Source organism: Mustelus asterias, chromosome 12 (assembly GCF_964213995.1).
Source record: "Mustelus asterias chromosome 12, sMusAst1.hap1.1, whole genome shotgun sequence".
Taxonomy (NCBI): Eukaryota; Metazoa; Chordata; class Chondrichthyes; order Carcharhiniformes; family Triakidae; genus Mustelus; species Mustelus asterias.
Window position 1 is genome coordinate 68650780 of NC_135812.1, and position 24372 is coordinate 68675151.

The 24372-nt window shown below is 45.8% G+C and overlaps 1 protein-coding gene and 1 pseudogene across 1 annotated transcript in view; both read left to right on the top strand.

Moving 5' to 3' along the window:
• Nucleotides 1-467: 467 nt before the first annotated feature.
• The window catches only part of dnah9 (dynein, axonemal, heavy chain 9), a 591107-nt gene continuing 567202 nt past the window's right edge, over nucleotides 468-24372 (top strand). The window contains exons 1-3 of the mRNA XM_078225415.1: nucleotides 468-815; nucleotides 16667-16860; nucleotides 18601-18759. Coding sequence (XP_078081541.1) covers nucleotides 468-815; nucleotides 16667-16860; nucleotides 18601-18759 — 701 coding nt within the window. The remainder of the gene's footprint in view (nucleotides 816-16666; nucleotides 16861-18600; nucleotides 18760-24372) is intronic.
• LOC144502174 (5S ribosomal RNA) lies at nucleotides 1135-1253 on the top strand (annotated as a pseudogene).

The following is a 24372-nucleotide window of genomic DNA, read 5'->3' on the forward strand; positions in this document are numbered from 1 at the left end:
TCCAACGCCGGCATCTCCACATAATGGAATTGAACCCAGGTCCCTGGCGCTGAGAGGCAGTCGTGCTAACCACTGTGCCATCGTGCTGCCCACCACCTTCCTTCTAACAACCCACCTTCCCCGCCCATCTCCACATCTTGGAGTCATTGTTTAATGACTTCTCCCTCCTGCTATCTTGCTCTTTGCTACATTTTCCCCTCTTCCAGTTCTCACTGCCACACTTTCTTTTGGCAGCAGCCTGGGGTGGGGAGGAGCTGAAAGTTTGTTGATTACCAGCCTATACTTCTCTCTTTTCCTCTCAAACCACCTCCCAACACACACACAGTAAAGCAACCTGCAAACAAGCCAGTTGCTATGGGCACGAATCGCTTGGCTTACTCCCTCTCACTGGGCTCCCAGCTTTCAGAATCGCCCGGGCAATAAGAGGAGAGAGCTACAGGGATTCAAACACTCCCAAATAAAGAGTCATGGGGGAGAGCAGCTCTGAGCAGGGCTGGGATTTCCTCCAGGACTATGTCCTGAAGACGCTGAAGCTGAAAGCTGACCGCTGGCACAAGTGCGTGGGCACCGAGGAGCACCGGCTGGTGATCCAGGACTTTGTGGAGAAGGGCGAGCAGACGGTGTTGGTGATATCCCTGAACCCAGCCGGACACCTAGTGCCCAGCCTGGAGTTCCCGAACCTCAGCAAAAACAAAGCCGTCTTCTTCGTCAAAAGGCAGAAGGAGAAGCTGACCGCAGACTCCATGAAGAAGAACCTGGTGTTCGGTGACCTGGCTTACTGCCCTCTGGACCAGTTCGCAGCCCTGGTGGACGAGGTAATCCCAATTCAAAGCTCCATTGACTTAAGACGTCGTAGCCAGATCGAGACAAGGTTTGGGAATAAAATGTTAATCTTTCAGGTGAAGACCCCTCTGGTCAGAACAGCAAAAAAAAAGCCAAAGCCTCTCTCTCCGGGTTTTGAATGAATTTCCTGGGTTTCCTATACTGTAAGCAGAATAAAATCCAGCTCGGTTGATTTTCACAATCCTCTGTCACTATTTCAAATTTGCAAGTTTCCATTCCTGTTTATTTTCCATTTCTATTGATTTCTGCTAACAAGAACATTGATTTATTTCTAAACTGGCCCAGCAACGTGCCTATGGCTATACTAGTCTGAAAATGCCTGATCTTGTTTGAATTTAGAAGCTAAGCAGACTCAGGCTTGGTTAGTACTTGGATGGGAGACTGCCTGGGAGTACCAGGTGCAGTAGGCTCTTGCTATGGGTGGCACAGTGGTTAGCACTGCTGCCTGACAGGGACCTGGGTTTGATTCCCAGCTTGGGTCACTGTCTGTGCGGAGTCTGCATGTTCTCCCTGTGTCTAAGTGGGTTTCCTCCGGGTGCTCTGGTTTCCTCCCACAGTCCAAAAAACATGCTGATTAGATTAGGTGTATTGACCTGAACAGATGTCAGAGTGTGGTGACTAGGGGAATTTTGCAGTGACCTCATTGCAGTGTTCATGTAAGCCTCACTTGTGACTAATAAATAAACTTTAACTTTAAAGATGCAAGCACCTCAGACAGCACTCTTTGGTTCATATCTGGGTACAAGGATTTGAAGAATTCATGAGTTTCAGTTTTTTACAGGGAGCCGATGGCCTAGTGGCATTATTGCTAATCTATTAATCCAGAAACTCAGCCAATGTTCTGGGGACCCGGGCTTGAATCCCACCACGGGATTTTATTGAATTTGAATTCAATAAAATAATACCTGGAATTAAGAATCCACTGATGATCATGAAACCATTGTCGATTGTTGGAAAAACCCATCTGCTTCACTCATGTCCTTTAGGGAAGGAAATCTGCTGTGCTCGCCTGGTCTGGCCTACATGTGACTCTAGAGCCACAACAATTGATTCTTAACTGGTCTCGGGCAATTAGGAATGGTCAATAAATGCTGGCCCAGCCAGTGATGCCCCTGTCCCACGAATGAATAAAACAAGAGTGGTCACTCCAACCAAGCAATCATGAGACAGGTTCAGGTTCAGGTTCAGGAAGCAATGCACCTTCTTTTAAATACACTGAGCCAGAAGACGTCTTAAAAAAAGGACATGGATTTCAATTTGGCTATTACCCTATTAATTTAAAATTTGATGTGCCTGGCTTCTTCCACACTGGTTTTTAATAACTCTCCATGGCGTACGACACATGAATTTAGTCAATTAGTATTTATTTGAGGAAAACAGAAACGCATGAGTGTGAACATTCTGTTCAGCAGGCCATTACTGCAACGTGTTGAAATAAAAGTTCAATAAAATCACCTGAAGCAACTTGTCCCCTTACTCAGGAAGGTACAATTTAGTGTAGTATCGTGCCGTGGTTTATGATGACTGAATAGTTTAGATTTTGTTTTTCTCAGTAAGGGGTGTACTTGGATTTTGGTTTCAGGTTTTGATTCCCTCATAATTATCACCAATGGAGTTTCTGGTAATTCTGTCAAATTTTACTTTATAGGTGATTAGGTGATTTTTAACCAGTGATTTTGGGGATGGGGGAGGGTGGGGAGGGGGGTGGGGGGATATAATTCAAAGGATCCGTTCTTTTCCTGTAAACACATGGCATATTACACCATATTGTTGAGTATTTTGAGCTATTGTTGCTATGGATTACAGTTCAACTTAATCTCAGCCTAAATCCCTATTAAATTTGATGGGAGGCTTTAAATCAATCTTTAACTGCATTCGAGCTAAAGACAAAATTAAAAGTGTCAACTCAAATTTAGATCTGTTACACATAACAAATAGGTGCAATCAGTTCTTGGCTACATCACAGAAAATACATTCCATTGATTGAATCAATGATTTTCTGTGACTTTTTAAACTCGGTGTCCTGAGGTGAGAGGCATGAATAATTAACAAGATCTTCCACTCCTGAATACTGTCGAGTGATCCCCATTGTAAAGCAGAGGTGCTGAGTGAAAACAGGTTTTTTTAGGTTTGGCTATGCTACCCTCTACATTCATAGAATCTCTACAGTGCAGAAGGAAGCCATTTGGCCCATCGCACCTGCACCAACAACAATCCCACCCAGGCCCATCCCTTGCAACCCAATGTATTTACCCTGCTGGTCCCCCTGACACAAAGGGACAATTTAACAGGCCAGTCCAACCTAATCCATACCTCTTTAGTCTGTGGGATGAAACCGGATCACCCGGAGGAAACCCACGCAGACAGGGGAAGAATGTGCAAACTCTGCACAGGTAATTACCCAAGGCCAGAATTGACCCTGAGTTCCTGACGCTGTGAGGCAGCAGTGCTAACCAGTGTGCCACTGTGCTACCAGTAAAGTCGAACATTGCTTTCCAGGCTCAGACGTGCAGACCAGTTACTTGGTTAAGGCCTCTTAGGATGGCCTCTGGCTACAGCACTTTTCAGGAGAGAGAGAGGAGGGATGTGCAGGAGGAAAGACATTTTACAAGCTACATGTGACTCCAGAGCCACAGCAATGAGGTTGACTCTCAACTGCCCTCAGGCAACTAGGGATGGGCAATAAGTGCCATGATGTGGAGATGCCGGCGTTGGACTGGGGTAAACACAGTAAGAAGTTTAACAACACCAGGTTAAAGTCCAACAGGTTTATTTGGTAGCAAAAGCCACACAAGCTTTCGGAGCTCCAAGCCCCTTCTTCAGGTGAGTGGGAATTCTGTTCACAAACAGGGCATATAAAGACACAGACTCAATTTACATGAAAAATGGTTGGAATGCGAATACTTACAGCTAATCAAGTCTTTAAGATACAAACAACGTGAGTGGAGAGAACATCAAGACAGGCTAAAAAGATGTGTATTGTCTCCAGACAAGACAGCCAGTGAAACTCTGCAGGTCCAGGCAAGCTGTGGGGGTTACAAATAGTGTGACATGAACCCAATATCCCGGTTGAGGCCGTCCTCGTGTGTGCGGAACTTGGCTATCAGTTTCTGCTCAGCGACTCTGCGCCGTCGTGTGTCGTGAAGGCTGCCTTGGTGAACGCTTACCCGAATATCAGAGGCCGAATGCCCGTGACAGCTGAAGTGCTCCCCAACAGGAAGAGAACAGTCTTGCCTGGTGATTGTCGAGCGGTGTTCATTCATCCGTTGTCACAGCGTCTGCATAGTTTCCCCAATGTGCCATGCCTCAGGACATCCTTTCCTGCAGCGTATCAGGTAGACAACGTTGGCCGAGTTGCAAGAGTATATACCGTGTACCTGGTGGATGGTGTTCTCACATGAGATGATGGCATCTGTGTCGATGATCCGGCACGTCTTGCAGAGGTTGCTGTGGCAGGGTTGTGTGGTGTCGTGGTCACTGTTCTCCTGAAGGCTGGGTAGTTTGCTGCGGACAATGGTCTATTTGAGGTTGTGCGGTTGTTTGAAGGCAAGAAGTGGGGGTGTGGGGATGGCCTTGGCGAGATGTTTGTCTTTATCTGGGTAAGGTACTCTGTCAGAGAGTCGGTGCAGACTTGATGAGCTGAATGGCTCTTCCGCACTGTGGGATCTATGATTCTATGATTTTTGTATAAATTACATGAAATGTAACACAGTAAGAAGTCTAACAACACCAGGTTAAAGTCCAACAGGTTTATTTGGTAGCAAAAGCCACGAGCTTTCGGAACAGGCTGTTCCTTTGTCAGGTGGGTGGGAGGTCTGATCACAAACAGGGCACAAAGACACAAACTCAATTTACATGAATAATGATTGGAATGTGAGTCTTTACAGCTAATCAAGTCTTAAAGGTTCAGACAATGTGAGTGGAGTGAGCATTAAGCACAGGTTAAAGAGATGTGTATTGTCTCCAGACAGGACAGGTTGTGAGACTTTGCACATCCAGGCAAGTTGTGGGGGTTACAGATAGTGTGACATGAACCCAATATCCTGGTTGAGGCCGTCCTCATGTGTGCGGAACCTAGCTATCCAACGCCGTCATCTCCACATCATGAAATGTAACTGCAGCGAAAATGACAAAAAGGATGTTACTTCTCCAATTGTTTAAATATTAATGATGGTGTAATGAAGTATCTAACCATGGAGCCACAAGGTGGAGTAAGATAGGCTTGATTTCTCAACTCTGTTGAGATCCCAATCTTGGCATGATTCAGAAATCAGACCTCCTTCTGCAGGCAGAGGAAGTTTGGAAATTGTGTTGCTTCTGGTCCACTCTATATTCTCTTGGTGACAGGCTGCAGAATAACATTGAATCATAGAATCCCTACAGAGCAGAGGCCATTGAGTCTGCACTGACTCTCTGACAGAGCATCCCACCCAGGCCCTATCCCTGTAACTCTACTTATTTACCCTGCTAATCCCCCTAGTCTACATATTTTGAGACACAAAAAGACAATTAAACATAGCCAAAATCCACCTAACCTGCACATCTACAGACTGTGGAAACTGGAGCACCCAGAGGGAACCCACGCAGACATGGGGAGAACGTGCAAACTCCACACAGACAATGACCCAAACCAGGGATCGAACCCAGGACCCTGGCACAATGAGGCAGCAGTGCTAACCACTGTGCCACATTTGTCGCACACTGATCAGCTATCTGACTGTAGCCAAATGTAGCCCAGTGATATCTGTACTGGCAGAAGACAGGATATGTAAGAAGCTGAGGAACATTACTGCTCTGATAGAGACCAATTCCCCATCCCTTGATTTGCCTCGATAATACAGTATCGAGGTTTCTTCATTCAACATGTTCAAGCTGTATTAAGCTTATTTCTTGCTCCTGAGATAAATGTGCTATTTAAAATTTTCTTTTTTTATAATCTGAAAATCAATTTAACTGGAGGAAGGAATTAACTGAACGTGCTGATCAGATTTTGCATGAACATCATTCACAAATTTGACAAACTTTAAAAATGGCCTCACCTGTGTGGATGATTTATGATGTCCTATTTAACACAAATGAGCGAATCTACACAATGTACTGAAAGTAGTGATCATTGTTCGTCCCTTACAATATATTCCATAACTTGATGCAAGCACTGACCAATAAACATTTGCAATTGATGTTGCAATCTTCATTGGTAGTTGCAAGAGAAAGCTAAATGATTTATGCTGTCTCTCTTTGTCAATTTTCTTCCTCTTTATCAATTCCTTTGCATTCAGTTCTCCCTGCATTGTAAATACTCCTTCCTGCCTGCCGCCTCGCTGCATTGGGTTTATTATTTTTTATTCATTCGTGGGACATGGGCGTCGCTGGCCACGCCAGCATTTATTGCCCATCCCTGGCTGCCCTTGAGAAGGTGGTGGTGAGCTGCCTTCTTGCATCGCTGCAGCCCGTGTGCTGTGGGTTGACCCCACAATGCCGTTAGGGAGGGAATTCCAGGATTTAGACCCAGCGACATATTTCCAAGTCGGGATGGTGAGTGGCTTGGAGGGAACCTGCAGATGGTGGTGTTTCTATGTATCTGCTGCTCTTGTCCTTCGAGATGGAAGTGGTCATGGGTTTGGAAGGTGCTGTCTAAGGATCTTTGGTGAATTGCTGCAGTGCATCTTGTAGATAGTGCACACTGCTGCTACTGAGCCTCGGTGGTGGAGGGAGTGGATGTTTGTGGATGTGGTGTCAATCAAGCAGGCTGCTTTGTCCTGGATGGTATCCAGCTTCTTGTGTGTGTTGGTGCCGTGTAGATGGTGGACAGGCTTTGGGGAGTCAGGAGGTGGGTTACTCGCCACAGTATTCCTAGCCTCTGACCTGTTCTTGTAGCCACTGTGTTTATGTGGTGAGTCCAGTTGAGTTTCTGGTCAATGGTAACCCCAAACGTTGACAGCCTTGGGTGACTGTGTGGAGTTTGCACATTCTCCCCATATCTGTGTGGGTTTCCCACCCAATGTCAACGGGCATTTGCATAGTCCACCCCCGCCCGTTACGATTCCCATGGCAAGGGGGACGGGAAAATGCTCTCCAAAAATATTCCTTAAAACCCAACTCTTCAACCAGTTTTTGTTCTCTGCCATAATATTTCCTTAGAGGGCCTGGCATCATGTTTTGTTTTATAACAGCCGTAAAATATATCATTATGCTGAAGGTGCTCGATACAAGTCAGGAGAGTCAAAATGGCTCCTGTGTAGACAGCTGCAGATAAGGAGCTCCTCACTATGTCCACTTATCAATAGCCATCTGCAATCATCCACGAACTCTTTCCCTCTCTCAGTCCATACTTTAGATTTTCCAGCTCCCTGATCCTAACTGTGTGCTTAGTTTAACCTAAACTTCAAGTTAACTGTTACCTTAAACAGATTCTCTCCGATGGTTCAAAGCCCATTCCCTGACCTACCTTGTGTGCTCTGTTAACAATCTGGAAAGAGATGGCTGCAGATTTTCTCTCATATTTAGCTTCAAACTCCTGGACTTCGCTGGATGTCAGGACCACATATTCTGCATTGGACAACATTGGGAAAAAGTAAGGGCCGGCTTCTGTCCAAAATCCGCTGCTGTTATTTATTTTATTCTTTCTGGACCTGCAGCCTGTGTGAAAATTTTGATCTGCATCATCCTTCAAGCTTGGCGTCAAATTCCTGCACTCTCAACATTAAGGAGACATTTTTTACCCATATTCTGCTGTGACCAACGGTCCTTGATTTTTCAGGACAGTCCTGCGTTCCATGTCTTGGGATGTCTGTTGTCTGACATCATTTGTTCCAAGTTTTAGATCTTTAAATTTCGCGAATGCACAAACCCAGTCCATTGCGCAAACCAACCTCCCATCTATTGACTCCAGCTACACTTCCCGCTGCCTCGGAAAAGCAGCCGACACAATCAGGGACCCCACGCATCCCAGACATACTCTTTTCCACTTTCTTCCATCAGGAAAAAGACACAAAAGTCTGAGGACACATACCCACTGACTCAAGAACAACTTCTTCCCTGCTGCCATCAGACCTTTGACTGGACTTAACTCGTATTAAGCTGATCTTTCTCTACACTCTAGCTATGACTGTAACACTACGTTCTGCACCCTCTCCTTTCCTTCTCTATGTATGCTATGCTTTATCTGTATAGCACGCAAGAAACAATACTTTTCACTGTATATTAATACATGTAAAAATAATAAATCAAATCAAATCAAAATCCTCCTGACCACCCACTCTTGACAGGTCTGCCAGAACAGCACCCCCCCCCCCCACCCCCCGCCCCCCAACACCTCCACCCACGCTCCTCCATGGTCACGTGGTCCCCATTCATGCCAAAGTGTCCCTCAATTTTCTCCCTTAGTGTTAGAAACCATAGAAACCATAGAAAATTACAGCTCAGAAACAGGCCTTTTGGCCCTTCTTGTCTGTGCCGAACCATTTTTTGCCTAGTCCCACTAACCTGCACTTGGACCATATCCCTCCACACCCCTCTCAGCCATGATAGAAACAGGGTGTTGGTCACCCTGACTGTATGATCTAAATTCTGTATCTCTCTTGCTGATCTTCTGCAATATTTAAGGTATTGTGGCTCAGTCTACTGCCCTTCCCCCATCACTGAGAGCCATTGGTTTCCTACTGAGCCTGTGTCTGGCTACTGGTTTGACTGGTTTCTCAGATTCACTCCATTTATCCTGGTCACCAGTTACATATGCATTTGGGTATCATTGTGCCTGGGTCTCACTGCACAGCCTCGCTTTCAATTAACTTGGAACCTTCCCCCGTTGGAATAAAGCCCCGCACTGCTGAGACTGTCGTTGGAATGCAACGACCAGCCCTTTTTAAATAAAAAATTACACACACGTGTCTGCCACTCATCTGAGTGAAGTTTGGGAGCTGTAACATCAAAAGCCTCATGGGCAATCTCAACAGACTTGAGCACCGCATTGTCACCATGGCTCGGGAACTCGGGCGCCACCACATAGACATTGTGAGTCACATGAAGGAGAGGGCCAACTGAAGGAACAAGGCAGCAGGTGCACCATTTTCTGGAAGGGCCTTTCAGAAAAGAAATGACTTCTCCACAGAGTGGGCTTCACCATCAGGAATGAACTTTTTTGATGCCTCAGCAACTCCCCTTGTGTGGGTAAGTGAGTGCCCCATGTCTATCCAGCCCACCTTAATGAGGAATTAGCTTGCCACTGTCATCAGTGTATATGTTTCTACAGTTGAGACAATGATGAGGCTGAGCTGGGAATCTACACCGACCTTGAGCAATTCATAGTTCAAGTCCCAACGGGTGGCAAATTCATCCCCTTTGAAGGTTTCATCACCAGAGTTGCAAGCAGCGAGAATCTCTGGAAAGATGTGATTGGTAAGGAAGTATTAGGGAAAGCAAACTCCAACGAGCTCCTCCAGGTGACAAAATGTCCACAACATGACCTTGTCATTGCCAACACCCTGTTCCACCAATGAGGCAAGCGCAAAACTTCACGGCAATTACCCACAGTCCAAACACTGGCATTTGATCAACTGCATCACCTCTTGAGCATGGGATCACAGAGATGTCCACGTCACCTTACTGATTGCAGTCTGTGGGTTCGGAAGTTCAGGATTCTGATATAGATGTCTTTGTTGAGTGCAGGGCCAGGGAGATGGTGTCTGCTGTGGACCTGTTGCGGCTTTGTGCTTATTGGGCTGACATGGTGGCACAGTGGTGACAAGTAATGATGGCTGTTTGACTGATCATGCTGCCTTGTCTGATCTACCATCACCATCAGCATGGCTCCTAAACAGTGGAGACAACAGATGCAACCCCACAAAACAAATTAACACTGAAGATCTCTAAGATTCTATCAAAGTGACCCTTCTCAGTCAGCACCTCACAGCCAACCTGTCAACCACCAGCCACCAAAAGCTAATGTGTGCCCATAGTGCCTGGTTCACCCTATAGTCTACCATAACAAGCAGCTGCAAAGAGGTACTTGGTCTCTCCATCAGGAAACATCATGAATAATTAGAAGAAAGCAAGCAAGACTTATCAGACCTAATTGAGCATATTTCATTTATTTATTAGCATCACAAGTAGGCTTACATTAACACTGCAATGAAGTTATTGTGAAAATCCCCCAGTCGCCATACTCCAGCCCCTATTCGGATACACTGAGGGAGATTTTAGCATGGCCAGTGCACCTAACCAGCACATCTTTTGGACTGTAGGAAGAAACTGGAGCACCCAGAGGAAACCCTGGGGAGAACGTGCAGACTCCACACAGGCAGTGATCCAAGCTGGGAATTGAACCCAGGGTCCTGGCACTGTGAGGCAGCAGTGCTAGCCACTGTGCTACCATGCCACCCCAATAAGCACAAAGCTGCAACAGGTCCACAGCAGATGCCATCTCCCTGGCCCTGCACTCAACCCTGGAACACCTAGATAACAAGGACACCTATGTCAGACTCCTATTTATTGACTACAGCTCAGCCTTCAATGCCATTATTCCTACGAAACCCATCTCCAAACTCCATGGCCTGGGACTCGACTCCTCCCTCTGCGACTGAATCCTGAACTTCCTAACCCACAGATTGCAATCAGTAAGGATAGGCAACAACACCTCCTCCACAATCATCCTCAACACTGGTGCCCCACAGGCTGTGTCCTCAGCCTCCTGCTATACTCCTTATACACCTATGGCTGTGTGGCCAAATTCCTCTCCAACTCGATTTTCAAGTTTGTTGACGACACCACCGTAGTGGGTCGGATCTCAAACAATGACGAGACAGAGTACAGGAATGAGATAGAGAATCTGGTGAACTGGTGCGACAACAATAATCTCTCCCTCAATGTCAAGAAAACGAAGGAGATAGTCATCGACTTCAGGAAGCGTAGTGGAGAACGTGTTCCTGTCTACATCAATGGGAACAAAGTAGAAATGGTCGAGAGCTTCAAGTTTTTAGGTGTCCAGATCACCAACACCCTGTCCTGGTCCCCCCATGCTGACACTATAGTTAAAAGCCCACCAACGCCTCTACTTTCTCAGAAGACTAAGGAAATTTGGCATGTCAGCTATGACTCTCATCAACTTTTGCAGATGCACCATAGAAAGCATTCTTTCTGGTTGTGTTACAGCTTGGTATGGCTCCTGCTCTGCCCAAGACCGCAACAAACTACAAAGGGTTGTGAATGAAGCCCAGTCCATTACTCAAACCAGCCTCCTATCCATTGACTCTGTCTACACTTCCCGCTGCCTCAGCAAAGCAGCCAGCATAATTAAGCACCCCATGCACCCCGGACATTCTCTCTTCCACCTTCGTTGGGAAAAAGATACAAAAGTCTGAGGACACATACCAACCGACTCAAGAACAGCTTCTTCCCTGCTGCTGTCAGACTTTTGAATGGACTTACCTCACACTAAGTTGATCTTTCTCTACACCTAGTTATGACTATAACACTACCATCTGCACTCTCTCCTTTCCTTCTCTATAAATGATGTGCTTTGAGCACAAGAAACAATACTTTTCACTGTATACTAATACATGTGACAATAATAAATCAAATCAAATCAAATCATAAAAGCTTTCATTGACTGGAAACCCTATCACTGCTCAAGCGGAAAGCAGCAGACAGGCAGCTGAAGGCAGCATTTGAGCACAAAATCCATGATGACAAATGGTGGGCAGACAAAGTGCAGGAGACCCAACAACTCGGGGACATCCCTTCATGTATGGTTTCTCCACGGTTGTCAGGACCATCTATGGCCCAAGCACTGAAGGGCCCACTCGTCTGAGGGCCAAACATGGATTGGAACTCATCAAAGACAGGAACGCAGTCAGTACTCACTGGAGAGAACATTTTGAAAAGCACCTCAACTGCAACTCTGTCTTTAACTCAATCCTCAAATCCAATCCTCAATTCCCCGTCCAGCTTGGTCTCAGCAAGTGATTTGACAACTGAAAAACACAAAAGCTCCTGGAGGGATGGTCCTTGCCGGAACTCTGAAACACGGCTGAGATGTCTACACAACCTCATAACGCTCATCTGGGAAAAAGAATGCATAGTAAGAAGTCTCACAACACCAGGTTAAAGTCCAAACAGGTTTATTTGGTGGCAAATACCATTAGCTTTCGGAGCGCTGCTCCTTCGTCAGATGGAGTGGAAATCTGTTGAGATTCGCATTCTAAGCAGTATTCTGTAACTTGATTTTGTGTCTGTGTGCCCTGTTTGAGAGCAGATTTCCACTCCATCTGACGAAGGAGCAGCGCTCCGAAAGCTAATGGTATTTGCCACCAAATAAACCTGTTGGACTTTAACCTGGTGTTGTGAGACTTCTTACTGTGCTTACCCCAGTCCAACGCCAGCATCTCCACAAAAAGAATGCATGCCTGAGGGCGCTCTGATTGTGACTCAAAAGGGAGACTAGTCTGATTGTGGTAACGACATTGGAGTCTCCCAAATATCTGCCACAAGGAAGTTAATTGTAAGGATCTTCTTCAAATGCCTCCTCCCAGTGACCAAGGATCTGCTTCCAGAGTCGCAATGTGATTTTCAGCCAGAGAGAGACATCACAGACATTATCGTCACATGTGGCAAATTCAAGCAAAGTGGAGTCCCACCAGCGGTGCCTTCACAAGATCCTCCAAATCTGGTGGCTACAAATACAGTCATGTAGCAGCATCCTCTCCCAGGCTAACTCGCCCAGCATTGAGGTGCCAATCACTCAAAGCCAGCTCCGCTGAGAAGGACATGTTGCCCACACACCGGACACCAGTGAAGTGACTGCTCTACTCTGAATTTGTTCGCAGCAGGAGACTCTCAGGAGAATGGCGGAAACACTTTCGGGATGTCCTCAACCCATTCCTGAAGAGATCAAACAACCCTGCTGACTTTGGCCTGCAACTGAACAAGACAGAGAAGAGTTCATTTGGGAAGGCACCGAACATATCGAGAGACTTTGGGAATGTGCAGAGGTGAAGTCGAGGCATCGGAGCGAGGAACACACCTCTGTAATCGCTGATTTCTTACAAACTACAGGAAATTCAGAAGGCAATGATCGCTTTGTTCAAGCACATGTAGGGAGACTACTACTTCAGAGAAGGGTCTTTGAAGCGGACTCTGATGTTTACATGAAAGCGACATACACTTATACAGTGAAACATCACAGAAGCAGTATATTGTTTTGAATTCTAGCATTGCCTGTTTAGATTCACATTAATCAGTTTACCCACACTGCAAGGCAGGATGTCTGTTTCTCCAAGAATTATTTATCTTCCTAATCTTTTGTTGTTACCAGGCTTAGCCTTGCACTGCCAGCTTTGGGTGACACAGAGGTCACTAGGCATACGAGCTAGTTGCTCAACCATGTTAAGAAGGCTTTGTTTAAATCAGCATGTTATTTTCCTCTGATTATGGAATTTTACTTAAACTTTCTGAGAGTGTCATACAGATTCCCCAGTCCTAATGATGAGACGTTCAACTTTTATAGAGATCCCTTAATAACCCATACTTGCTATTTGCCCTAAGAAATAGTTATAATAAACCATATTCGTTATTTCCCTCTGACACCTCCAAACAACCCACCGACCCAACCCTTTCATGCACCACCTGCCCTGAATGTGGCAGAATCTGCATCGCATTTATCAGCTATTCAGAACCCATCGAAGCACAGTGGAAGTCTCTATCTCGAGGGACTGCCTAATAAGGATGAAGAATATAAACTCATGTTGCTGTTGCTGTTGTTGTTGGGAGAATTTAGAACAAATTAAAGAACTGGATAGCCGCGAGTTTGCCAAGAGTTTTGTTGCTCGGTAAATTATGTACTCAGAGGAGATTCCCCTTAACTCCTTATCTGAGAAGGAACAAGAAAACAAGGGACTTCTTGATTACAAGAGTAAGATGGATACCAGGCTCAATTAAAACTTATACAGAGTGAAGTGCTTAGTGACAGACTATGTAACCAGAATGACTATCGGTATGCGTGCTCCATACAACAAAAGGCTTGGTTGCTTCTGTTTCGCGTTGCTAAGCAAGTGCTCTCACACAGACTGCCTCTTAAGCAGCACTCAACACAAAAGGGTCAAAGACTTTGGCTGCAGTTATACAACACTATAGGTCGAGACTGTAGAGGGCAAAGTGCGGGTATCAAGTCCAGGGTAATGTCATGGCTCTAATTCCAATTTGGAGGAAGTTCTTCTACCAGGAGAAGCAAAGAATACGTATTCTGGACCTTTCCAGACAGAACAAAGTGGGAGCCATTTCCTGCTCTGCCATTGGTCTACCTCCTGTTGTGATCACCTGCCATTCCAGGGTTTATTTATTAGTCACAAGTAAGCTTACATTAACACTGCAATGAAGTTATTGTGAAAATCCCCTAGTCGCCACACTCCGGCGCCTGTTCGGGTACACTGAGCGAGAATTTAGCATGGCCAATGCACTGAACCAGCACGTCTTTCAGACTGTGGGAGGAAACCCGGAGCACCCAGAGGGAAATCCACGCAGACATGGGGAGAAGGTGCAGACTCCGCAGAGTCACCCAAGCCGGAAACTGAATCCGGGACCCTGGTGCTGTGAGGCAGCAGTGCTAACCATCGTGCCGTCTCCATGCGGGCAACTAATGAGAATTGCTGTTCACCCGCTATGAAACTGTGCCGCCCGATTCAAGCGGATGATCATCTCTGTCTCCCTTTCTTGCTCACCCCTTGTCATTAATACTTCCCCCTCCAATTATATAATGCTTTTGAGATTGACCTCCTCTACTTCTTTCCCTTACACTGCCAAGATTTTTATTCCTGTTTTGAAAGATCGGTAAATGAAACAAGTATTTTGGTTCAAGATTACATTCAAGATTACAGCAGGAGTCAGCTACTGAATAGGCTTCGGAACTCGGTAAGGTGGGCGTAGAGGAAAGAAGTGGGGTCACAATTAAATAGACTCCCAGAAAACTGGGAGCCAACCAGTGCAACACAACAAGGCCACAGGCAATGGGGAAAACACTGGAGTGGACCAGAGAATGAAAACTACAAGTGTCTGAGGCTGGAGCAGATTAGCAAACATCAGGGCCATATCCAGACCTGGGAGAGGAGTAAAACCAGAGACAAAGAGCAGTGGGAATATCACAGATATTCATTCCAAATGTATTGAGCATGTATTAGCCATTAATAAATATGGCCAATAAAATAATCCTCCTGTATCAGGGGCAGCACGGTGACACAGTGGTTAGCACTACTGCCTCGCAGTGCTAGGGACCTGTGTTCAATTCCAGCCTTGGGTCTCTGTCTGTGTGGAGTTTGCACATTCTCCCCATGGGTTTACTCAGGGTGGTCCGGTTTCCTCCTATAGTCCAAAGATGTGCAGATTAGGTGGACTGGCCATGCTAAATTGCCCCTTAATGTCAGGGGACTAGCTAGGGTAAATGCATGGGGTTATGAGGATAAAGTCTGGGTGAGATTGTGCTCAGTGCAGACTTGATGGGCCGAATGGCCTCCTTTTGCACTGTAGGGATTCTATCATCTCAGCCATATCTAGGTAGATAAATTGAGGGTTGAGAAGCTCTTTAGCTTTATCTGGCTGGACAACTGGAACTGCTGGTGGGACAGAAACCTGTGAAGACTTGATATTCAGAGTTAATTGGGAATCCTATCAAAGTAACACCAGACAGAAAGAGGGGGGATCACAATAGCCAACATTTTAAAGTTTCAGGTCTCAATTGGAAATCTTTTCCATGCAGCACGCGGCTCTTGTACTGTTTTGACATATTAATTCAGAGCAAACTCAGCTTTCTCCAATTTTTCTGAAAGAAATTCAAGAGAATCCACTGAATATTTGCAACTTTTCCACGATGCCCGTGATGGTGTGTTAGACACACCTGGAGATCATGTTTTGCTTTCAATGCACCTGTGCCCCACAGACCTACTTTGAGTCAGGTTTTTTTGAAATAGTTGGCCATCATTTGTTGGATCTCTGGGTTTCCTATCTGTATCAAAATGGTGCAGTTTCATTTTGGGGTCTTGCTCTCTGCTGTTATTGGAAGTTCCAGGCCTTGAGAAAAATCAGGAATTCCTGTTCGCTCTTGGGGCTAAAGTGATCGAGGGATATGGGGGAAGGTGGGATCAGGATATTGAATTTGATGATCAGCCATGATCAAAACGGATGATGGAGAAGGTTCGAAGGGCTGAATGGCCTACTCATTCTTCTAGTTTCTATGTGCAGCACTTGGGAGGAGCAGTTAGGAGCTAGAGTCAGCACATATTGTACACATAATAACTCCAGGAGTTGACTGTGAAGGAACCATGCTTTTATTGCACAAAATGAAAATAAATAATAACCATAAGCCTGTGGTGAACATAACAGATCCCAACCGGGACTGAAAGGTTAATGGACCCACTCAGGGTCTTGCTTTATACAGGGCTCAGTATACGAGCCTTGTATAAAGCAAGACCCTGAGCGGGTCCATTAACTGATTACCAATCCCCAGGGAGCTCGTATTCAACGAGCCTAAACGGGAGGCCAATTAATGATTCCCTATGCAGATCATGGGAATTATCACAGTACTGAACATCCCAAGGAAGTCCCTCTGTAAAGTGAGAGAGGGTTAGTTTCTGAGGCAGGAACAAAATGTTGCTGTGAATTTGATTGGGGAAGTTGGGGGAGAAAGTATCTCTGTAAAAGGCAATGGAGTGACTGTTACATTTAGTGAAGTGATATTCTGCTTGATAAATATGAACAGTCCAAATGTACATTGGTGATATGCTCTAAAAAGATGATTTCCACTATTCTCAATTGACCAGAGCTATCTCATTCTCCCTAGGTGGTGGTGCCAGTTTTAACCAACAGCAGGAATCATAACTGTTGGCCGCAGGTTGTGTCTCAAGATGTCATGCAACATGTCCACAGCCTGAAAAGCAACGTCTTTGTCGTCATAGGCCAAGTGAAAGGCAAAACTCTGCTGCCTTTGCCAGTCGGAGCAGAAAGAGCAGCAGCCTTGTATGAGCTGGGAAAAAAGTAAGAGCTTTTTTGTTTTGAGAACTTTTCTTTCTGAGGAAGGGCGAGATTCTCTGAGGCATTTTTCTCTCCTACTCTTTTCTTAATTTCCTGATCAAAGCATCCACTGGGTCCAGTTCCCGGGCCTCTCCCAAAGCTGATCTGAAACTATGGAATTGCACGATAACAGCCCTGGGTGACTTTCCCTCCTCTCCTCTTTGGGTAGGTCTTGCCCTGTCTGCTTATTCTGACCTGACTGACAGTGCAACCTCAGCATTTTGGACAAGTGTGTCCCCTGGGTATTTTATCGTATCACTTCAATGGAAAATAAAATCAGGCGGGCATTCTTTCCTAATAATGCTGGAATCAAGACCTAACCAGACATGGAACTGCATACCTGACTGGATGGTTTACTTCCATCATTACCCTCTATTGTTCGAAGACGTTGATCGTCACATCATATAGAAAATTCCAGAAAGAGCAACCTACACCAGCCATTCGGCTGGAAGGCTCCATGACCCATTTCCAACTCCTGACTGCTCCAATGAGTGCAGAAAACCCTGTCCTAGATGTCTCGCTACTATCCTATTGTAAGCAATGTTCTAAGGCACGCTACCCACCAACCTTCCTTCCCTTCTACTTCTATTTTGGTCTCGGTGGGTCTCCTGCTTCCAGAGGCGCACAGGATGGACCATTCACCTTTTCATGGCCTCTATCTGTGAGAAATGGGAACTGAAAAGAGGCCAGGCAGTTTTACCATCACTACTTGGCTGCCAATCAATGCATCCCTAAACCAGCGCTGCTAAGACGAAGGCAATTCAAAAATAATCAAATTTATTTTGCCTCATTACACTGCAGTGAGCACGAGTGTTCCCAAGATAGGGGATAGGTAAGTAATTTGCTCTCCGACTCTTCATAGAATCCTTACAGTGCAGAAGGAGGCCATTCGGTCCATCGAGCCTGCACTGACAATAATCCCACACAGGCCCCATCCCCGTAACCCCCCGTACTTATCCTACTAATCTCCCTGACACTAAGGGGCAATTCAGCAGGGCCAATCAACCAAATTTTAGACTATGGGAGAAAAACAGGAGCACCTGGAGGAAACCCACGCAGAGAACGTGCAAACTCCACACAGATAGTTACCCGAGGCTGGAATTGAACCTGGGTCCCTAGCGCTGTGAGGCAGCGGTGCTAACCGCTGTGCCACCATACTGCCGACTTTTCCTGATAATGTTTTGTGGTAGTAGTGTCTAATTCAAATATCAAAGAAAAAAGTTGTGTAATTAAAGGTGAAATTAAAGCTGAAATTAGTCTTGGGCTCAAAGCTAATTGATAGCCCACTGTCAGGTATGCAGTTCCATGTCTGGTTACGTCTTGATTCCAGCATTATTAGGTATAGTGGGCCTGGGGCGGAAGATGGCTGGTGGTGGGGAGGTCGAGGTGGTTAATTATTAAGGAACTGCAGAGGAATTTTCAAAAAATTTCAAAAAATAAGCTTATGCCAGCCTGGAGTAACTAATTTCTCTCCTTTCCCAACCCGAATCAGTGGTATAAATATTACTGGAAACCTCAAACAAAGGTTTGAATAAACCGAAACCTGATCATATTCTCTGGAGTCAGCACTCAGGCAGAGAGACAGGTGAAAAGATCTCCTCTTGTTTAATCTGACAAGATTCCTGCCAGATCAAATTATCCAATCCTTCAGAGTTAAATAGATGTCAATGTTATATTTAATATATTTCTCTGATCTCCTTGCAGTGGTGAACTCCTAGACAAAGGGATTGTGCATACTGTTGAATCTGTTATAATTGATTGGAGTCACCAGATCAGTGAGGTGCTCAAAAGAGACTCCTCTGAACCTCTGCTTAAAGGCTGCAATCCCAACCCGAATGTGGAGCTGGAGTTCTGGAAAAACAGGTAACAGTGTTTCAAAACTGCCCGCAGTTAGTGCGACTTACACCATTATGGCCTCTTAAGAAATGCTGTTACAAAAGACTGCTATTAACATTTATTTGTTTTGTTTGCTGTATTTTTAAATGGCTGGTAAGTGTTTGTCAACTATAGAGTCATAGTCATAGAGGTTTGCAGCATAGAAACAGGCCCGTTGGCCCAATTTGTCCATGCCATCCAGTTTTTGTCACTAAACTAGTCCCAATTGCTCACATTTGGCCCATGTCCCTCTGTACCCATCTTACCCATGTAACTGTCTAACTGTTTTTTAAAAGACAAAATTGTACCCTACTATTGCCTCTGATGGCTCGTTCCAGACATTCACCACCCTCTGTGTGAAAAAATTGCCCCTCTGGACCCTTTTGTATCTCTCCCCTCTCACCTTAAACCTATGCCCTCTAGTTTTAGACTCTTCTACCTTTGGGAAAAGATGTTGACTATCTAGCTGATCTATGCCCCTCATTATTTTATAGACCTCTATAAAATCACCCCCTCATCCTTCTACGCTCCAGAGAAAAAAGTCCCAGTTTTTCCAGCCTCTCCTTATAACTCAAACCATCAAGTACTGGTAGCATCCCAGTAAATATTTTCTGCACTTTTTCTAATTTAATAATATCCTTCCTTTGCTCACAATCGAGTCACAATGCATTGTTTTATTCATTCATTCATTTGTGAGTTGTCGGCATTGCTGGCAAGACCAGCATTTACTCATAGAATCATTGAATCCCTACAGTGCAGAAGGAGGCCATTCGGCCCATTGAGTCTGCACTGACCACAATCCCATGTATGTACTGTGCTAGTCCCCTGACTAAGGGGCAATTTAGCATGGCCAACCTAACCCACAAATCTTTGGAGTGTGGGAGAAAACCAGAGCACCCGGATTGGCCTTGAGATGGTGCTGGTGAGCCACTTTCTTGAATGCAGCTGAGTGGCTTGCTAGGCCATTGCAGAGTCAACCACATTGCTCTGGCTCTCAAGTAACACAGTAAGAAGTCTCACAACACCAGGTTAAAGTCCAACAGGTTTATTTGGTAGCAAATTTTCAAATAAACCTGTTGGACTTTAACCTGGTGTTGTGAGACTTCTTACTGTGTTCACCCCAGTCCAACGCCGGCATCTCCACATCATCTCAAGTAACAAACATACCCGGCCAGGAAAGATTGGCAGATTTCTTACCCGAAAACACATTGGTGAACCAGATGAGTTTGCAACAAGTCAGTAGCTCTGTGGTTTCCATTCATGATATTAGCTTTGTATTACATATTCTTTTAAATAAGTGAAATTAATTTCCTCAGTTGCCATGGAAGGATTTGATTCATGTCTCTGGATCATTAGGCTGGGCCTCTGGATTGCTTGTCCCGTAACATAAGCACTACCTCTGTAATCAATTTGATGTGTACTTTTTTTGCTTCCCTACAAATGCAAGTTTGCAATTACGCCTGGGATTTTCTGGCCCCTTTGTGACAAGACCCACTGTGGGAGATTCAGCGGCCCAGCCAAGAGTCCATTGACCTTTCAGGGGAGTTGGACACTACTGGCAGTGGGCAGGGCTGGAAAATCCCTCCTGGTTTTTGTTTACAAAGGCAGTGTTCCTCCCCTATCATCAGTTTATCCAGTCAGAGGCTGAGGGACATAATCAGTAAGATCCTAGTTCGTGTTTGCCACATCGATTCCAGGCAGAGCAACTAATTCAGATCAGTTCAATGGCCTCGGTTTCCATTGGTCAGGAAAGGGATACAAGTCGGGGTATCTGCTGCTGATTGCTGTCCAATACTCTGCACATTGGAGGGAGATCTTCCATGCTCGCTGGGCACCACAGGGGCTGGGCTGCCTTATTGACCCCTTTAATCATATTTTAGTTTGATATTTTAAATCTAATTTCTGAAATCATAGAATCCCTACAGTGCAGAAGGAGGCCATCATTCAGCCCATCGAGTTTGCGCCAACAACAATCCCACCCAGGCCCTATCCCGTAACCCCATATATTTATGCTGCTAATCTCCCTAACACTAAGGGCAATTTAGCATGACCAATCAACCTGACCCACACATCTTTGGAGTGTGGGAGGAAACCTGAGCACCCAGAGGAAACCCACGCAAACTCCACACAGACAGTCACCCAAGGCTGGAATTGAGCCCGGGTCCCCATCGCTGTAAGGCAGCAGTGCTAACCATTGTGGCACCGTGCCACTGTGCCGCCCTATTTCTAATCTGTTTAAGCCAGTATCCCTTTAATGGGCTGCCCCTTTGAATTCGTCCCTCAATTTATTTGATTTTAGTGTAATTGGTTTGTTTTGACTCAAAGGGGTTGGGAGATATGTATTTGCTGATTTCCCAGCACCTCCTTCTGTTTCTGCACATTAAACTCAGTTCTGCTGTGATAGCAATGGATTATTCTGGATAACTGATGCTTTCTCTCCGCCAGTTCCTTATTTGTAAGGGACACTCATGGGATTGAAAACCATTGCCACAAATTGTATGATTTGCACTTTCATGTGGATGGTCATGATATACAAACCTGTGAAGGTTGAATATAAAGGAGGCTTCAAAATAGCTAAATATAAGCTGAACATTGCATTATTGTAAGCTCAAAATATTTTGTGTTTATAATATTTCTCTTGCGTTGGAGAACTAAAATAAAACCTGAAAGTACACTTCAGTTTAATTTACTGCATTTAGTTTGACAATCCATGATATACCAATATCATGAATAACAAAAAAAAATCCGGCATCTCTTCACTGAACATTCTTTGCAATGAAGCTCTGCACATTTGAAGCATTTTTTTCTCTTCTGATATCCCTGTGCCGAATTGCACAGGCGACACAGTGACGCAGTGGTTAGCACTGCTGCCTCACAGCGCAAGGGACAGGGGTTTAATTCCGGCCTCGGGTGACTGTCTGTGTGGAGTCTGCACATTCTCCCCGTGTCTCCGCGGGTTAGGTTGATTGGACATGTGAAATTAATCCTAGTGTCAAGGAGATGAGCAGGGTAAATGAGGGTTACAGGAATTGGGCCTGGGTGGGATTGTGGTCAGTACAGATTCGATGGGCTGAATGGCCTCCTTCTGTACTGTAGGGATTCCATGAAATGTCATCCAATAGGCTGCTCTGAAATCTCTGGCACTGCTCTTCTGGACGAGGAGCTTCACCTCTGCTGGGCCTTCCTGTCCATTGGTACGTGAAAGCACAGCAACTTGGCCATACAGGGGACTGTGTGTCTCAAGACTGTGATGAATTGTTAATTCGATTCCACAGAAGATTCATCTAGTCAGAGTGACATCAGAACAAAATAGACGGGGATTCTCCCCAAAAAATTTGAAGCGTTGGATTTGTGTGAAAACTGCAGTAAATCACACTCTTTTTTTCAATGGGAGTTTGAAAATGGATCTCCCACACTCTGTGCACTGCTGAGGGCGGGGCCTATTCCCGCCAGGGAGGCTGGCAGCACAATGCTGAGTGGACCATTGCGCATGTGCTGGTCTGTCAGTGCCGAGATGGGCGCATATGCAGTGGCCCCTCTCTGCTGGCCTCCCGATTGCTGGCCAGCTCAATCGCTGGCCAGCCACATGATCCCTGCAATGCTGGGTCTCTCAGCGCCCCCCCAAGGCCTGATCGCTGGCCCCCGATCATTCCCGGGCCAGGTCTGATCCCGCCCCCCCGGCACCTTCATAAGTCCTGCCCACTTGGCACTGCCCTTTGCCCGATGGGCAGCCAGCGTACCCCCAAGCATTGGTACTTTACCCCTTGGGCAGTGCCAGGGGACACAGGTTGGCACTGCCAAGATGCCAATGCCAAGGGGGCATCCCGCCATGCCCGACCCTCTGGGGGATCCCGATTGCCCCCCTTCACTCTAGCGGAGTCGGGCCGTCAGCTCCCCGAAAGTGGGGAGCTACTATAAACCCTGCTGGAATGAAACACTCCTGGCGGGATGGGGAAGGCTAGTGGGCTCTGAGATTGCAGTCCCAGGCTGCTAATTATATTTAAGTAACATTAAAATCCTTATGTAAACAATTCATGAAGATCTGTGCCTATTTCTGGCACAGAGCGGATGGCGCTGGAAATCTGGCACTGGGAGACGTGCTCGGGGCTGGACGCCCAGCACGGATCGTGCTAATCTGTCCCGCTGAAATCTCCCATCCCATTGCGCTAAAAAATCAGCGCAGCAGGATGGGAGAATCGCCTCCATGGTTTTTCACCCTAAAATTTACCTGGAGTTGTGTCGCTGATGCTCCTTTCCATCCATGGGGAAACTCCAATTTGTTATGTGGTGTTAACGCCTCATAGCCTGTTAGGTTAGTGTACTACAATTTTTTTATTCATTCGTGGGACATGGGTGTTGCTGGCTGGCCAGCATTTATTGCCCATCCCTAGTTGCCCAAGGGCAGTTGAGAGTCCAGTATTTGCTGTGTCTCTGGAGTCACATGTAAGCCAGACCAGGTAAAGATGAAAGATTTTCTTCCCTGAAGGGACATTAGTGAACCAGATGGGTTTTTCCGACAATCAACAATGGTTTCATGGTCATCAGTAGATTCCTCATTCCAGATATTTTTTATTGAATTCAAATTCCGCCTTCTGCCGTGGCGGGATTTGAACCCGGGTCCCCAGAACATTAGCTGAGTTTCTAGATTAATAGGCGAGTGATAACACACTAGGCCATTGCCTCCCCATGCCTGAAGCATTATGACGAGGATTTGCCTCATGTAATTCTGTAATGGAGGAAACTTATCATTCTCCGACATTTTGGTGCTGATGAATTTCAGGATGTTAATTTCTGCCGGTGGCACCAATGCCCAAGAAGAAATGAACAAAACTGAACCTTTGTGAGAAATGAAAAGCTCTTTCTCTCGGTAGATGTGACTGATGAAATGAGCAGTGAATGTTCCCTAAAGGGAAACTCCATCCCATTGTCACTCTGTTTTTGTCGAGCAGTCAGATTAATAAAATGATCTTCGCTCACCCTGAAGTATTCTTTTTAAAGTTTAAAGTTTATTTATTAGTGTCACAAGTAGGCTTACATTAACACTGCAATGAACTTACTGTGAAAATCCCCTAGTCGCCACACTCTGGCGCCTGTTCAGGGTACACTGAGGGAGAATTTAGCATGACCAATGCACCTAACCAGCACATCTTTCGGACTGTGGGAGGAAACCGAAGGACCCAGAGGAAACCCACGCAGACACGGGGAGAATGTGCAGACTCCGCACAGACAGTGACTCAAGGCCGGAATTGAACCCGGGTCTCTGGCGCTGTGAGGCAGCAATGCTAACCACTGTGCCACCACAGAGTAAAAGCCATGTTTCTGCTCCCTGTCATGACATCTAATGGAGAGCCTGCTTACATTGCGTCTGGAGAGAGTCCCAACTGACGTGATGCCATCTGCTGCCAAATAGCTTGTTGACATCCAATCAAAAATTGGGAAAGCACATCACTGCACTGAACCAATGCCACTTAGGAGGGGGCATAATATAATAAATGTCATTGATGTCATAAAGGTTTCTCTGGAAAACAAACTGAAGGAAATAATCAGCTAATTCCAGGTCTTTGCTACAGTTGCTTGGAATTGCTTGTGTTCAATTCCACG